The sequence below is a fragment of the Passer domesticus genome, chromosome 1 (assembly GCF_036417665.1).
Source record: "Passer domesticus isolate bPasDom1 chromosome 1, bPasDom1.hap1, whole genome shotgun sequence".
NCBI lineage: Eukaryota > Metazoa > Chordata > Aves > Passeriformes > Passeridae > Passer > Passer domesticus.
The window spans coordinates 370211-386031 of NC_087474.1; the positions used below are offsets into that span (position 1 = coordinate 370211).

The following is a 15821-nucleotide window of genomic DNA, read 5'->3' on the forward strand; positions in this document are numbered from 1 at the left end:
CAGGTGTCCCCAGAGGTGTCACAGTGCCACCTCCCGTGTCCCCAGTGCCACCGCAGGAGCCGGAGTGTCGGGCCGGGGGTATCAAAACTAAACCTTTACTGGGGGGTGGCGGGACGGGGGCACAGCCGCGGGGAGCCCCTGTCCCCGCTGTCCCCGTGTCCCCGCTGTCCCCGTGTCCCCGTGTCCCCGCTCAGGGGGCGGGCCCCGCGGGGCGCCGCTCCTGCAGGGAGAAGGACTGGCTGCGGATGCGCAGGGCCACCTCCTGCGTGCGGAACGTCAGCCCGAAGATGTCCTCGTGGTAGCGGTTCTTGTCCTGCGGGACAGCTGTCAGGGCCGGGCCGCCACCCGCGCCGTGCCACAGGTGTGTCCCCGCGGTGTCCCGGCTGCCAGCCCTTACCCTCAGCTCGCTGATGACGTCCCCCGCCTGGCCCAGCGTCATGTCGCCCTCCTGGGCCAGGATGTGCTGCACGGTCTGCAGCACCTCGGTGGCCATGGTGACGTCCCCGCACACGTACATGTGTCCCCCGCGCTGGCAGAGCACCTGGTGCACCTCGGCTGCCAGCTGTGCCCGCAGCACGTCCTGCACGTACGTCTGGGGACACACGGGGACCGCGGCGTGCTGCAGCCACCCACCCAGCGTGTGCGCAGCTCCCCATCCCGCCCCGACCCCCGCGTGCTGTCCCTGTCCTTGGCAGCGTCCCCAGCCCCTCACCTCCAGCGCTGGCCTAGTGTGCCACCTGTCCCCTCCGTTTCCACCCTCACCTCGTCCTTGTCCCCAGCTCCGCGCCCATCCCGCTGTCCCCACTCCGTCCCCATCCCCACGCCGTCCCCACGGGCTGTCCCCACTCGGGCTGTCCCCACAGGGGCTGTCCCCATGGGCTGTCCCCACAGGGGCTGTCCCCACGGGCTGTCCCCACTCGGGCTGTCCCCACTCGGGCTGTCCCCACGGGGCGTCCCCACTCGGGCTGTCCCCATCCCCACTCGGGCTGTCCCCACTCGGGCTGTCCCCATGGGCTGTCCCCTCGGGCTGTCCCCACTCGGGCTGTCCCCACTCGGGCTGTCCCCACTCGGGCTGTCCCCACGGGCTGTCCCCACTCGGGCTGTCCCCACTCGGGCTGTCCCCACGGGCTGTCCCCACTCGGGCTGTCCCCACTGGCGCTGTCCCCACAGGGGCTGTCCCCCTGTCCCCACTCGGGCTGTCCCCTCGGGCTGTCCCCCGCACCTTGGGGCTGCCGGGCTCGCGGGAGAAGGCGGTGAGCACCCGGCTGAGCGCGCCCTGCTGCCGCGCCTGCTCCATCTCCTCGCGGTAGATGTGGTCCAGGGCGGAGGAGCGGCACCCGAACACCAGCACCATGGGGCCCAGGGGGCCGCCTGCAGGGGACAGCGTCCTCGTGTCCCCACAGCCCCGCTCGCCCTGTCCTGCAGCCCCCCTGTCCCCACGCCCCCGTGTCCCCAGGCTCCATCCCCTTCCCCGTGTCCCCACATCCCCTTCATCACTGTCACGTCTCTCGTCCTCCATCCCAGTGCCACCATGTTCCTGTGCCCATGTCCCCATGTCCCCATGTCCCCACAACCCTCCCATCCCCGGGTCCCTGTCCCCACATCCTCCCAGCCACCTGTCCCGCCGTCCCCATCCCATGTCACCATTTCTCCATCCCCTTCTCCTGGGCCCCCGTGGCCCCTGTACCCTGCCCCAGCCCCCGTGTCCCCATGTCCCCGTGTCCCCGTGTCTGTGCCCCCATGTCCCCGTGTCCGTGTGTCCGTGTGTCCATGTGTCTGTGTCCCCGTGTCCCTGTGCCCCCTGTGTCCCCCGTGTCCTTGTCCCCATGTCCCCGTGTCCCCGTGTCCCCGTGTCCCCGTGTTCCCATGTCCCCGTGTCCCCGTGTCCGTGCCCCCATGTCCCCATGTCCCCGTGTCCCCGTGTCCCTGTGCCCCCTGTGTCCCCATGTCCCCGTGTCCCCGTGTCCCCGTGTTCCCATGTCCCCGTGTCCCCGTGTCCGTGCCCCCATGTCCCCATGTCCCCGTGTCCCCGTGTCCCCGTGCCCCCCGTGTCCCCATGTCCCCGTGTCCCCGTGTCCTGTCCCACCTCCGGCGCGCAGCAGCTGCAGCCGGTGCTGCCAGAAGCTGCGGAAGGGCGCCACGCCGGTGCCGGGGCCCACGAGGATGCAGGGCGTGTCGGGGGCGGGCGGCAGCCGGAACGAGGGGGCCCTGCAGCAGTCGGGGGTCACCCGGGGGGGCTTCAGCCCGGCCCCGCCTGGGGAGGGCGGGAAATGGGGCGGGGGGAGTGGGGGGTAGGCTGGGATGTGCAGGGAGGGCAGGTAGGGGACAGGGATGGAGGCAGGGGACAGGGAGGGCAGGCAGGACACAGGCTGCAGCACAGCGACCCCTTACCCCCGGATGAAGGCTGGCACCGTGTCCCCCGGCTGCAGCCGCGCCAGCCACGTGGAGCAGACGCCGTAGTGCAGGGGACCCTGCCCGTCTGTGGGGATCAGAGGGGACCGGTGGGGCTGCGGCTGGAGCTGTCCCAAGGCAGCCCCTCACAGAGCCCCCGAGGGGCTGGGCACTCCTCTGTGCCCGGGCAGGGCACCTGAAGGTGCTCTGGGGACACCGGAGGTGTTCTGGAAACCCCGGCGAGGAGCTGAGGTGCCCCGGAGCCCCCGGAGGTGCCCCGGGGGTGCCCTGGGGGTGCCCTGGGGTGCCCCACCGCCCGTGCCCATCCCGCCGCTCACTCTCGCTGTGGTAGGTGACGACGGCCACGGTGAGGTGGATCTCGCCCGGGTGGGCGCCGGGCGCGGAGCTGATGGAGTAGTAGCGGGGCTGGAGCAGCGGGAGCTGGGAGAGCAGCAGCGCGGCGGGCAGAGCCACGGACGGGAACTCGGCCAGCACCTCCGGCAGCGTCGGGCACCGGAACCACTTCCACTCCTCGTAGAGCCGCGCGTCCTGCGGGCACACGGCTGGCACGCCGGGGACCCCGCACGCGGCCCCGGGACCCCCAGGCCTGGCACAGCCCGGGTGGGGGACAGCGTCCCGGTGCCCCATGAGGCAGCGGATCAGCACCTCAGGATCAGGGAGGGGATCAGCAGCCCAGTGTCCGGCTGCAGGGCAGCTGGCATCCCGGCAGCCCAGTGCCGCAGCCAGAGGGGGAGTGGGCACCGCGGTATCCCAGCCCCCAGCCCCCCCAGCCCCCCTCCGGGCGTGCCCCCCGCCCCCTGACCTGCGCCAGGCGCTGCAGCCGCTCCCGCTCGGCCGGGTCCCGCGCCAGCGAGCCCAGGAGCTGCAGGAACTGCGGGCTCGGGGGCGCCGCCACGTCCAGGTAGAAGGTGAGAGCCTGGGCCAGGGTGCAGGGGGGCAGCCGCGGCTGCAGCACCCAGCGGGGCCCGGGGCTGGCCCCGCCTGGGGAGGGGATTGTGCCGCTCAGCTCGGCCGTTTCCTTCCCCGAGCCCTTCCACCTTTCCTTCCTCCCCCGCCAAGTCCTAACCCCTTTGTCTTCTTCTTCCTCACTCCCTTCCCATTCCTTTCCCTAGCCCCTTCCTCTCTCTTCCCCTGCCTCAGCTTCTTCCCTTTCCCCTTCCTCTTTCTCTTCCCAAGCCTCACCCCCTCCCCATCTTCCCTCTGTCCCCCTCCGGTATGGAGTCTCCACCACCCCCCTGTGACTGGGATCCCCCAATCCCCCCGTGTCCCCCCGTACTGAGGGATCCCCCCGTATCCCCCCGTACTGAGGGATCCCCCCGTATCCCCCCGTACTGAGGGATCCCCAATCCCCCCGTACTGAGGGATCCCCAATCCCCCCGTGTCCCCCCGTACTGAGGGATCCCCAATCCCCCCGTGTCCCCCCGTACTGAGGGCTCCCCCAATCCCCCCCGTGTCCCCCCGTACTGAGGGATCCCCAATCCCCCCGTACTGAGGGATCCCCAATCCCCCCGTGTCCCCCCGTACTGAGGGATCCCCAATCCCCCTGTGTCCCCCCGTACCCGCGGGGTCCCCGTCGCGGCTCTCCAAGGCCAGGGGCTGCTCGGGGGGCGGCGGGTCCTCCACGCGCTCCAGGACGCCCCTCACCAGCTCCTCGCGGTTGGCGGGGAACACGCCCAGGTGGTCGCCGGGCAGGTGGCGCAGCCCCCCCTGCTCCGCGCAGCCCACCCGCACCAGCAGCGTCTGCCGGCTGCGGGCAGGGGTCAGCGGGCAGGGGGCAGGGGGCAGGGGGGCAGGGGCACGGGGGTGAAGGAGGGGGCAGCGGGGGAAAAGCGGCCCCGGGGGTCCCGAGAGTGGGGGGATCTGGGGACCCCGCGAGAGGAGGGGAATGGGAGATCCCGGGGGTGGGCGAGGTGGGGATCCCTGCCCGGGGGATCTCACCTGGACTCCTCGCTCTGCAGGTTCTCCACAGACAGCACCGAGCAGGGGAACACCTGGCGCTTGTGCAGCTGGGACAGTCCTGGGGGGCGCGGGGGGTCACGGGGGGCATGGGGCGCGCCGGAAGGGACGGAGGGTTGGGGGGAACAGGGGTTTGGGGGGACACGGAGGGGCTGGGGGGAACAGGGGTTTGGGGGGACACGGAGGGGCTGGGGGGAACAGGGGTTTGGGGGGACACGGAGGGGCTGCGGGCTGGGAGTCATGGGGTGAGGAGAAGGCTGGGGGAACCAAAGCGTCTTGGGGAGGTCGTGAGGGGCAGGAGGAGTCCCGGGGGGACTGGGGACTGACCCCACAGAGCTGTGGGGTGTGAGGGGATCCCACAGGGTGCTCGGGGGGTGCCGTGGGGTGTCTCGGGAGGTTGGTGAGAGGCGGGGGGTGACACGGGGAGTGGGGGGTCCCGCAGGGTTTGGGGGTCCGGGGGGGTCGGTACCGGCCAGAGTCTCGGTGGCCTGCGGCTGCGGCACCAGCCGGTGCCGGTGGCGCTTCCAGCCCTGCGGCGGGGCGAACAGCTCCTCGGCGCCCCCCGCCCCGTCCCCCACGCAGAAGGTCTCGCAGGCAGCCTGGGGGCGCGGGGGGCGGTGGGTGCCAAGCGGGGGGCCCGTGGGTGCCCCCCGCCCGGTACCTGGAGGAGCAGGGGTGCCCAGGTGCCGAGCGGCTCCCGAGGGCCCCCGGCCCCGTACCTGGAACACCTGGCGTGCCCAGGTGCGGAAGGACTCCTCCTGCGCGCACAGCTCGTCGCCCTCGCCCAGGGGCAGCACCCGCTCCCCGCCCAGCTCCTCCAGCCGCGTGTCCACGGCCCGCGCGAACGCACAGAAGTGGGGGTACGCCCGGGACCCCAGCCCGAACACCGCGAACCTGCGCAGGGTGGGGGTGAGGCTCCCCAGGGGTGTGGGGGTGTGCCCGGGACCCCAACCCCAACACCACCAGCCTGGGCGGGGGTGCACTGGGGGATCCCCAAAGTCAGAGGGGCCTGGCCATTATCAGGCATTACATGGGGGGTCACGGGGGCTCCTGTCCCCACCCACACCCGCAGGGCAGACAGGGCTGCAGCTGCCGGTGCCGGTGTGAGCCCCGTGCCCAGCCCCAGCAGGGCAGCGTGCCCAGGCAAGGAGCCCGTCCCCATCCCCATTCCCTGGCTGTGCCCATCCCTGTGGCCTGGGTACTGCAGCACTCCAGACGTGCCCAGGCTGAGGAGCCCATCCTGTGCCCATCCCCATGGCCATGTCCATCCCGTGCCCATCCCGTGCCCACCCCGTGCCCGTCCCCGTGGCCTGGGTACCGCAGGGCTCCCAAGGTTCCCGCGCTGTCGGTGTTGCTCAGCTGCCGCCGCTTCTTCTTCCAGGAGGACACGAGCTGGTCGGACTGGGAGACGCTGTTGAACCGCAGCTTGTAGCTCCTGGGGGTGTCAGGGGGGTCAGGAGGGTCGGGGGGATCCTGCCCCGGGCCCAGCAGGGACCCCCAGGACCCCCGGGGTGCTCACATGGGCGGCTCCGCCTGGGAGGTGCCGGTGTAGGGCGAGGTCATCTCCATCAGGGCCTTGGAGAAGCTCTGTGGGGGCAGAGTGTCACCCCCACACCCCATCCCCACCCCATCCTCACCCCATCTCCATCCCCAGCCCTATTCCATCTCCAGCCTCAATCCCATCCTTATCACATCCTCATCCTCATCCTCATCCTCATCCTCATCCTCATCCTCATCCCCATCCCATCTCCAACCTCAATCCCATCCCATCCCCATCACATCCCCATCCTCATCCTTATCTCCATCCCCATCCCATCCCATCCCATCCCATCCCATCCCATCCCATCCCATCCCATCCCATCCCATCCCATTCCCATCCCATCCCATCCCATCCCATCCCATCCCATCCCATCCCATCCCATCCCATCCCATCCCATCCCATTCCCATTATCCCATTCCCATTATCCCATCCCATCCCTACCTCAGCACATTCTGGCGGGTCCCCGTTCCCAAATGTGCTGGTGACCACCAGGACCAGGGTCTCGTGCTCCAGGGCCACCACGTCATATTCGTCCATGCACAGCACCTGGATGGAATCCCGGGATCAGGGTCCCTGCCCAGCCCGGGGCCCTGGGGGAGGTGGGCGAGGGGGGCCGCCCCGTGCTGCCCCTTGTGCCAGACCTTGGGGTCGAAGGCCCGGCGGAAGAGCTGGCACAGGTTCCAGGCGTAGGTGCGCGACTTCCCGGTCTCCGTGCCGTAGAGGATGGTGGCCTTGACCCGCCGCGCCATCACGTGTCCCATGAGCTTGGCCGAGATCTTAACAGCGCTGTGGGGTCCCCAGGGCACCGAGGGTCAGCACGGCGTTCCCGGGGACCCCAGAACTGCCCCGGGATCGGGGGGTTCACCTACTTGGCCACTTCCTTGAAGGTCTTCCTCCGGGTGACCGTGGTGCCCTTGGACACGTAAACCTTCCACGCGTCGGGCTGTGGGGCAGGGGCGTGGGGCAGTTGTGAGGCGGGGGGCTTGGGGGTGTGTGGGGTTGGGGAGCAGGGTGGGGGTCGGCTGTGGGGAAGAGGGGTTGGGGGTCTGTGGGGCCGGACCCACCTATTCCCAGAATGTGAACTGGGGGTCATGGGGAGCACTGGGGGGCTCGTGGGGGGCTGGAAGGCTCCCAGAGGGGCTGGGGAGAGCCCCAGCTGGGTGCTGGAGCCTCCCAGGGGATGCTGTGGGATGATGTAGGGTGTCCCGGGGCAGCTGTGGGGTGATGCAGAGGGGTGCCACGGGGATCAGTGGTGCCCAGGGCAGCCCCAGAAAGTCCTGGGGGGTCCAGGGGGCTCCGTGGCAGCTGACCAAGGGTCTCAGTGCCTGGGGAGGGGGCAGAGGGGCTGGGGAGCCGTGGGGCACTGAGGGTCTGTGGGTCCCTGGCAGCAGCAGGGGCTGTGGGGCAGGAGCTGTGGGGCAGGGTCCCACCTGGTAGCGGAAGGAGGGGCTCAGCTGGTAGTTGACCATCTCCTGGTGGAACACGGGGGTGAGGCTGCCCGAGAGGGGGGGCACGATCCAGGCCCAGTCCGCGGGACACCCCCCCCGCGCCCGCCCCTCGGCCGCCAGGTGCTTCATGAAGGACTCGGTGGCCGCGTGGTGGTCCACGATGGTCACCTGGGCCACCTGCGGGGACCGGGGGCATGGCAGCGTGGGCACGGGGGCGTGCCCGAGGCCCGGCGCTGCGGGGCTCCTGCACTGAGGGTGCCCCGGTTCGGGGGTCCCAGCCGTGGGGGTCCCGGCAAGGGGGACCCCCGCAGTGTGGGGGTCCCGGCGCGGGGTCCCACCTGGAAGCTGTGCAGCACGGCCACGTTCACCTCCACAGCCGCCCGGTCCTTCCAGAGGGACGAGCTGCTGCCTGTGTCCAGCCCCATGCGCTCGGCCACCTCCTGCGGGGTGGGCCGGGGGTCAGCCGGGGGGGTCCCACATGGGGCTCTAGGGGTGTCCTTGGGGTGCCAGAGGGCTCCCGGGGGGAATTCTGGGGGAGGTCCCGGGAGTGACCCAAGCATGGTCCTGGTGGGGGTCTCGGGGGGGTTCTGGATGGGCCTGAAGGGGGTCCCAGCGTGGTCCCAGTGGGGGTCGCTGGGGTGTTCCGGGGGGGCCAGTGTGGGTCCCAAGGGAAATACTGGGGACTACCAGGGGGCTCCCGGGAGGGGTCCTGGGGGACCCTAGTGGGGTTCCAGGGCCATCCCTGTGGGGTCCAGGGCCGTTCCTGTGGGGTCCCAGTGCAGTCCCCGTGGTCCCAGTGCAGCCCCGGGGGTCCCAGTGGGGTCCCAGTGTGATCCCGGGGGTCCCAGTACAATCCCGGGGTCCCGGCGCGGCCCCGCGGGGCCGGGGGCTCACGGGCAGCACGTCGTAGCGGTGGCGGTCGCAGAGGTTGCGGGAGCCGATCTCGGTGCCCATGTACCAGCCGTTGAAGGGCGCCGCGGGGAACTCGAGCCCCCCGATCTCCAGCAGCAGGTTGGCCACGGCCGGCAGGGCGTGCCAGCGCAGCCCCAGCTCCGAGAACCACTCCAGCCTGGGGGCACGGGGCTGTGAGCGCGCCCGCACGGCCAGCCCGGCCCCACAGCCCCCGTGGGCAGCCAGCCCGGCCCCACAGCCCCCGTGGGCAGCCAGCCCGGCCCCACAGCTCTGCGTGGGCAGCCAGCCCGGCCCCACAGCCCCGCGTGGGCAGCCAGCCCGGCCCCACTGCCCCCGTGGGCAGCCAGCCCGGCCCCACAGCCCCCGTGGGCACCCTGCCCGGCCCCACAGCCCCCGTGGGCAGCCAGCCCGGCCCCACTGCCCCCGTGGGCAGCCAGCCCGGCCCCACAGCCCCGCCTGGGCAGCCAGCCCGACCCCACAGCCCCCGTGGGCAGCCAGCCCGGCCCCACAGCCCCCGTGGGCAGCCAGCCCGGCCCCACTGCCCCCGTGGGCAGCCAGCCCGGCCCCACAGCCCCGCCTGGGCAGCCAGCCCGGCCCCACAGCCCCCATCCGCCCGCACCCCACCCAGGGAGGGTCAGCACACCCGTGGCTCCGTCAGGGGGATCAGCAGCCCGGCATTCCCGGATCCAGGAGGGGGTCAGCAGCCCAGGATCCCAGCCCGGGAAGGAGCCGGCATTCCCGCACCGCCAGGGATGGGATCAGACCCGCGGCTGCTCCCTGTCCCAGCGCGGTTCCCCAGCCTCCATGCCCCGCTCCTGCCCCTCTCCAACCCGCCCCGGGGTGACCCCGGGCTCTCCAGCCCCGTCACCGGGCCAGTCCCGGGGCAGGGGGATGGCGGGGCCGCACTCACGTGGGGTGCTGCAGCGGCACCTCGAGCACCAGCTCCGGGGGCAGCGGGAACAGCTCGGGGGACTCGTCGGGGCCCTGCAGCAGCAGCGGCAGCACGTCGAAGCGGCCGCCGCCGGGGGTCCAGCCGTGTTGGATGCAGAGCTGGGGGCACAGCGGCACGGGGGCTCCAGGAGGTGTTGGGGGGCGCGGGGATTCGGGGGAGATGAAGGGCATGGGGGGGATGGAGGGGAGTGGAGTGGTACGAGGAGGGAGAAGGAAGAGAGACGGAGCGGGGATGGAGGGCGGCACGGGGGGAGGACTGGGATGGGGATGGAGAGGGAAGAGAGGAGGGGCAGGAGGCGGCGAGGGGGCCTGGGGGCGCGGGGGTCCCCCCACCTCGGTGATGTCCACATTGGCAGGGTCGCCGCGCACGGAGCCGTCGGGCTGCCGGTAGCCCGCGTAGCGGATCAGCTGCGGGTTCCAGATGCGGAAATCGCCGCGGCCCGGAGCCCGCGGGGGGAAGATGGTGATGGCCGACCTGGGGGGGCCGGGGGGGCCGTCAGGACACCCTGCGGCCGCGGGTCCCGGGGGGCAACGGGGGGATTCTCACCGGATGTTGCCGCGGTTGGTGGCGAACTGGATGTGGGAGCAGAGGAGGCTGAACATCTCCCCCAGCCCCGCGCAGTCCCGGGCGTCAAACACCTGCGGGGACAGGGGTGTGGGGACCCTGCGGGGCAGGCGGCATGGGAGCCCCTGGCAATCTGCGGCCGGGCCCCTTTGGGACGGGGTCCCCACGGCGCGGGGGTGGCGTGGAGTCTTTGCTGGGGTGGGAGCTCCCTGTGGAACCGGGGCCCGTGGCACGGGGTGTCGTCAGTCAGGGTCCCCCGGGTCCCCGTGCTGCAGCTGCGAGGCGGGGTCTCTGTGGGGCGGGGGTCACCCCAGGGCACGGGACACGGGGTGAGGGTCCCCGCGGTGTGGGGGTGCTGTTCCCCGGGGTACCCCTGAGGTGGGGTGGGGCTCCTGTGGGGTGGCTCGGGCTGCCTTTGGGTTTGTCCCCAGCCGTCTGAGGTGTGCCCCCGCGGGCTGTGGCGGGTGGGGGTCCCGCGGGGGCCGCACCTGCAGCTTGTTCCACTGGATGCGGCCGACGCAGCGCGCCGCGTTCCGCCAGGCCTGCTTGGCCCCGAAGGCCAGCTCGGGCTCCCGCAGCCGGTACGAGCCCGAGGCCGCGATGTCGGCCGCCACCTCCCGCAGCCGCTGCGTGTGCGCCGGCGAGTTCTCCCTGCAGGGGCACCCTCAGCACCCGCGGACACCGCGACCGCCCCCCGGCACCCCCAGACACGGGCAGGGAGGGGGGCCAAGCAGCGCCAGGGGAGAGGGCTGCTCTGGGGCACGGACGGGGCTGTGGGGTGTGCCAGGGCAGGGATGGGATCTGGGCGTACTCTGGGGGAGAGGTGGGGGTACGGGGCACCCCAGGGCACGGCAGGAGCTGTGGGGGTACCCTGGCGTGCAGGTGGGGATGTGGAGTGCTCTGGGCAGGGACGGGGCTGGGGGTGCTCTGCGGCAGGGGTGGGTTTTGGGGTGTCCCAGGACAGGGATAGGATATGGACGTGTTTCTATGGAGGGGTGGGGCTATGGGGTGCCCTGGGGCTGTGGGGTGCCTTGGCTCAGGGGAGGTCCAGGCTGTGGGGTGGAATGGGGCCGCAGGGTGCCCGGGCAGGGCTGGGGATGGGCTGTAAGTGCCCCGGGGTGCCCGGGCAGGGCTGGCGGTGTGCCCGTGCCCGCTGGGGGGTTCCGTCCGCGCTCACCGCCGCAGGGACACGTAGTACTGGGTGATGAAGTCCCGGGCCAGCTCCAGCAGCTCCTCGGGCGGTCGTGTCCCCTCGGGGGTGGGGGCGGCCAGCGGCCGCGGCAGCACCAGCGACCCCAGGCAGCGCAGCCCCGAGCAGGGCAGCTCCTGGGGGGGCACCGGGTGACCCCCGGGAGCGACATTCCCGTCCTTGTATCCCCGCCCACTCCTGGCACCCCACAAACCTGCACCCCAGCCCTGCCCCCTGACTTCAAGCCCCCATCTGCGTCCTGTCCTGCAGCCCCAATCCGCAGCTCCAACCTGCGCCGCCACCGCCATCCTCCTGCCGCCATCCCCCTACCCGTGCCCCCTGCCCGTGCCCCCTTTCCCGTGCCCCCTCTCCCGTGCCCCCTGCCCGTGCCCCCTCTCCCGTGCCCCCTGCCCGCGCCCCCAGCCCGCGCCCCCCGCCCCGGACCTGGCCGGCCGTGGCGCAGAGCGTGTCGTAGCTGATGCTGCCGGTCTCCCAGTTCTTGAGGCGGGCGAAGCGGGGCGGCTCCGCCGGGGAAGAGGGCGCCGAGCTGGGGGGTGGCACGGGGCACCCCTGAGACCTGCCCGGGCACGGGGGGCCAGCCGGGGGTCCCGAGGGACTTGGGGAAAGAGAAACGCGTGCGCCCTGGGCACTTGCTCCCGCGGCTCGGACACCGGGACCCCCCGGGTGCGGGGACTGTCCGGGGGGGGACAGGAGGGGAGCAAAGGCCGGGCTGTGGGGGACAGCGGGGGGCCCGGGGGCTTCCCAAGAGCTGGTGCTGCTGGGGGCCGGGGGTCCCGAGCCCCCCGATGCACCAAGGGGATGGGGAGGGGCAGGGGATGGAGGGCAGGGGATGGGGGGGCTCAGAGGATGGGGGGGCTCAGAATAGGAGGCAGAGGCTGGGGGGGCTGAGCTGGGGGGATCAGGGGATGTGGGGATCAGGGGATGCCGGGACAGGGGGACAGGGGATGGGGGGCTGAGCCGGGACGCCAGGGAATGGGAGATCAAGATGTGGGGGGCTGAGTCGGAGGGGTCAGGAGTTGAGGGGTCAGGATGGAGGGGGCGCGGGGCGTTCCTCGTGTGAGTGTGAACAATGGCCATGAGTCAGAGCGGGCTCCGCGCCACCGCGGGGGGAGGACACGGGTCCCTTCCGAGCCCCTCCGAGGTGCGGGTTCCCCGCGCCTCCATCCCCACAGGACCCCACAGACCCCTCCCCATATGTCCCCTATGTGTCCCCCGATGCCGCTCGGCCCAGCGGGTCCCGTGGGCCGCGGGGGCCGCGCCGTGGGACAGGAGACACTGTCACGGTGCCACGGGCAGTGGGCTCCGTGCTCTGCCCCAGTGCCCCCACGAGCCACCCCGGCGGGGACACCTCCACGGCGGGGACACTTCCATGGCGGGGACACCTCCATGGCGGGGACACCTCCGCAGCCGGGTCACCTCCACGGCGGGGACACGTCTCCGGTGGCCTCGGGCCATGTGCGAGCGTCCCCGCGAGCCAGGAGGGGGTCCCCGAGGAGGCTCGGAGCTGCGGCAGGTGAGTGCCCGTGCCCCGGAGCCCCGTCCGTCCTTTGCGCCCCGTTCCTCCCCATGCCAGCCCGCCCGTCCCACCTGGGCACGCACCTGGGGGGCTCGGTGACAGCGGCGGGGGCGGCGGTGACAGGGGGGTCCTCGGGCGCGGGGCCGCGCGGGCGCGAGCAGAGGCCGAGGCCGGGGCAGGCGCGGGGGGCTCCGGGCAGGACCCCCGGCAGGTTCCCCATCGCGGCCCCTCTGAGCCGGGAGCGGCCGCTTCCCGCTTCCTCCTGCCCGGGGAAGTGGTGACGAGGCCGCGACGCCCCCGCCCCGCACACAATGGGCACCGCCACCTCCGCCGCCACCGCCACCGCCACGCGGCGGGGACACGGCGGGGACCCCACCGCGGGGAGGGGAACCCCGGCTGCCCCCGCGCCCTGGCATGTGGGCATGGGGAGGGAGCGATGGCACCCAGAGAGGGGGACACGGCACTCGTGGCCGGGACATGGCTTTGGGGGGACTTGGGAGCACACATGACACCCGGGGGGACACAGCCCTGGGGGAGACAGGGAACTGGGGGGATATGTGGCATGGGGGGCACGCATGGCAGCTGGGGGGGCACATGGCACCTGTGGGGACACGGCACTGAAGAGGACATGGCACCCACTGGGACATGGAACTGGGGGGACACGCGCGGCGTCGGGGGAACAAACACATGGCACTGGGGTGGACACGGCACCCTGGGGACACAGCGATGGCACCAGAGGGAGGACACAGCCCTCACGGGGGACACACAGCCCTCGGGGGGCCGCGGTGGTGGCAGGGACCCCCATCCTGGCCACAGGACACTGTACCCCCTCACACCTTTTCACGGGGCGATCGGATGCCCCGGGGGGGTCCCGAGCCGCCCCCAGCCCCCCGGCCGTGGGGCGGATGTCCTGCGGGACCCCCCCGCTTCCCGCCGCTTCCACCCAGTTCCGGCCATTGACGCGCTGGGCGCTGCCGGGGACCCCGGGTCAGCGCCCCTGGGGGAGCCAGGCGGGGGGTGCGCCCCGCGACCCTCCGGGGGGACCCTGGGAACCGCGCGGGGTGGGGTTCACCCCCGCTGCCGGCGGGGAGGGTCCTACGGGGACCCCGGAGTGGGGCGGGGGTCGCGGGGGTGGCGGGGCTGGGAGCCCGGGCCGGGGGTGCTGTTGGGGTGCGGGGGTGCGGGGTGCCCCGGGTCGCGGCGGGTCAGTCCCTCCGGAGGTCGAGGAGGGGCTGAGCCCGCAGCTCACGCAGCGACGGGAAACCGCGCCCGGTGCCGGGCCGGCGGTTCCTTCCTGCGGGGGAGCGGGGCGGGGGCACCGGGCGGCGCGGGGCGGGACCGGGGCACCGCGCGGGGCACGGCCGGGCCGGGGCGCGGGGACCCCCGGGGGACACGGAGGGGGCTCGATCGCCCCGTCTGGGGGGGTCCAGGGTGGCCGCGCCCGTCCCGGGTGTTCCCCGGGGGCCGTGCGGGGGGGACAGGCCTGCCGGTCACGGCGGAGCGCCCACCCGACCCTCCGCCGTGCCCGGGGCAGCCGGGGGTGATGAGGGGCAGGCCTTGACACCCCCCGGCTCCCCCCGCCCCACAGCCCCTCCAAATCCACAGCCTCCCCTGTGCCACGGCCTCGTCCAGCCCCACAGCCCCCCGTACCCCATAAACCCTCCTGTACCCCACAGACACCCCCGTACCCCACAGACCCCCCCGTACCCCACAGCGCCCCCCGTACCCCACAATCCCCCCGTATCCCACAGACAACCCCGTACCCCACAGACCCCCCCGTACCCCACAATCCCCCCGTACCCAACCCCCCACGGACCCCACAGCCCCCCCCCCCCGTACCCCACAGCCCCTCCCGTACCCCACAATCCCCCCGTACCCCCCAGCCCCGCCCGGCTCGGCTGACCCCCACTCGATCTGCTCTGTCGGGTCACGTTTGGTCGGATTTGGTCGGTGTGGTCAGTCCGGTGGATCCATTCGTGTCCGGTGGATCCATTCGTGTCCGGTCGGTCCATTCGGGGGTGGTCGGTCCCAGTCGGTCCATTCGGGTCCGCTCGGGTCCGTTCGGGTCCTTTGGTGGCCGCTGGGAGCCGCTCGCAGCCGGTCGGTGCAGCCGGTCCAGCCGGTCCGGTCGGGTCCGGTCGGGTCCGGTCGGGTCCGGTCGGGCCCGGTTGGCACACCCAGCCCGGCCGGACCGGCTGGTTCCGTCCGTCTATTGGGGCCGTTCGGGTCCGGTTGGTCCGCTCGGGTCCGGTCACGCCGGTCGGTCCCCGCGGTGGCTGCCCCGGGACCGGAGCGTTTTCAGCACCTGGGACAGAGACCGGGAGCATCCGGCCAGCGCCGGGCTCGGGACAGAGCGGGACCGGGCCGGAACGGCGCGGAACGGGCACCGGGACCTGGGGCTGGACCGGGCTCTGACCGCGACTGACACCGGGGCCGGAGGAGAACTGGGGCTGGACTGGGCTGACCTGGGACTGGGATCGGCACTGGGACCAGAACCGTGGCTGGGACTGGTCTGGACTGGGACAGCGCTGAGACCCTGCCTGGACCGGGACTGGTCTGGACTGGGATTGGCCTGGACTGGGGCTGGTCTGGACTGGGACAGCGCTGAGACCCTGCCTGGACTGGGGCTGATCTTTGGCTGGGACTGGGACCAGACTGGGAGTGGGTTGGGGTTGCACTGGACTGTGAAGGAGCTGGACTGGTCTGGAAGTGGACTAGGGCTGGAGTTTGAACTGGGACTGGGACTGGGACTGGAGTGGAACTGAGATTTGGACTGGATGGAGACTGGTACTGGGACCAGATTGGACTGGGACTGGACTGGAAAGGGGACTGGGATTAGGATTTAACTGGGACTGTGCCTAGACTGGGATTGGGACGGCGACCACAACTGGATAGGACAGGGACTAGATGGGTCTGGGCTGAGACTGGGACAGGACTGGGATGGGACAGGACTGGGAGTGGGACAGGACTAGGATGGGACAGGACTGGGATGGGACAGGACTGGGACAGGACAGGACTGGGATAGGACAGGACTGGGACGGGACAGGACTGGGATAGGACAGGACTGGGACGGGACAGGACTAGGATGGGACAGGACTGGGAGTGGGACAGGACTGGGATGGGACAGGACTGGAAGTGGGACAGGACTGGGATGGGACAGGACTGGGAGTGGGACAGGACTGGGAGTGGGACAGGACTGGGATGGGACAGGACTGGGACGGGACAGGACTGGGAGCAGACAGGAATGGGACGGGACAGGACTGGGATGGGACAGGACTGGGACGGGACAGGACTGGGATGGGACAGGACTG

The 15821-nt window shown here is 72.3% G+C and overlaps 1 protein-coding gene across 1 annotated transcript; it reads right to left on the minus strand.

The window, feature by feature from the left end:
• Window positions 1-66: 66 nt before the first annotated feature.
• Window positions 67-14126, minus strand: NOS3 (nitric oxide synthase 3). Its single transcript, XM_064409220.1, has 26 exons — window positions 12594-14126; window positions 11418-11520; window positions 10962-11110; window positions 10273-10435; window positions 9767-9858; window positions 9553-9694; window positions 9179-9318; window positions 8251-8425; window positions 7695-7796; window positions 7339-7533; window positions 6778-6851; window positions 6550-6694; window positions 6350-6454; window positions 5888-5955; window positions 5687-5803; window positions 5088-5262; window positions 4838-4967; window positions 4351-4429; window positions 3972-4159; window positions 3215-3393; window positions 2730-2940; window positions 2392-2479; window positions 2087-2208; window positions 1223-1371; window positions 398-592; window positions 67-313 (listed from the first exon to the last, which is right to left on the minus strand). Exons 1-26 carry the CDS (start codon window positions 13313-13315, stop codon window positions 191-193), a joined length of 4131 nt encoding a protein of 1376 aa, XP_064265290.1. The 5' UTR covers window positions 13316-14126; the 3' UTR covers window positions 67-190.
• Between the last annotated feature and the right edge of the window lie 1695 nt (window positions 14127-15821).

Coding starts and splice junctions, on each gene's coding strand:
- NOS3 (XM_064409220.1), bottom strand. CDS start 13,315: ATGGGGGTCCCTGCCACCACCGCGGCCCCCCGAGGGCTGTGTGTCCCC. Junction 6,455..6,549: donor GCCGGGCCTTCGACCCCAAG/GTCTGGCACAAG, acceptor GATTCCATCCAG/GTGCTGTGCATGGACGAATA. Junction 2,480..2,729: donor CGTCACCTACCACAGCGAGA/GTGAGCGGCGGG, acceptor TGATCCCCACAG/ACGGGCAGGGTCCCCTGCAC.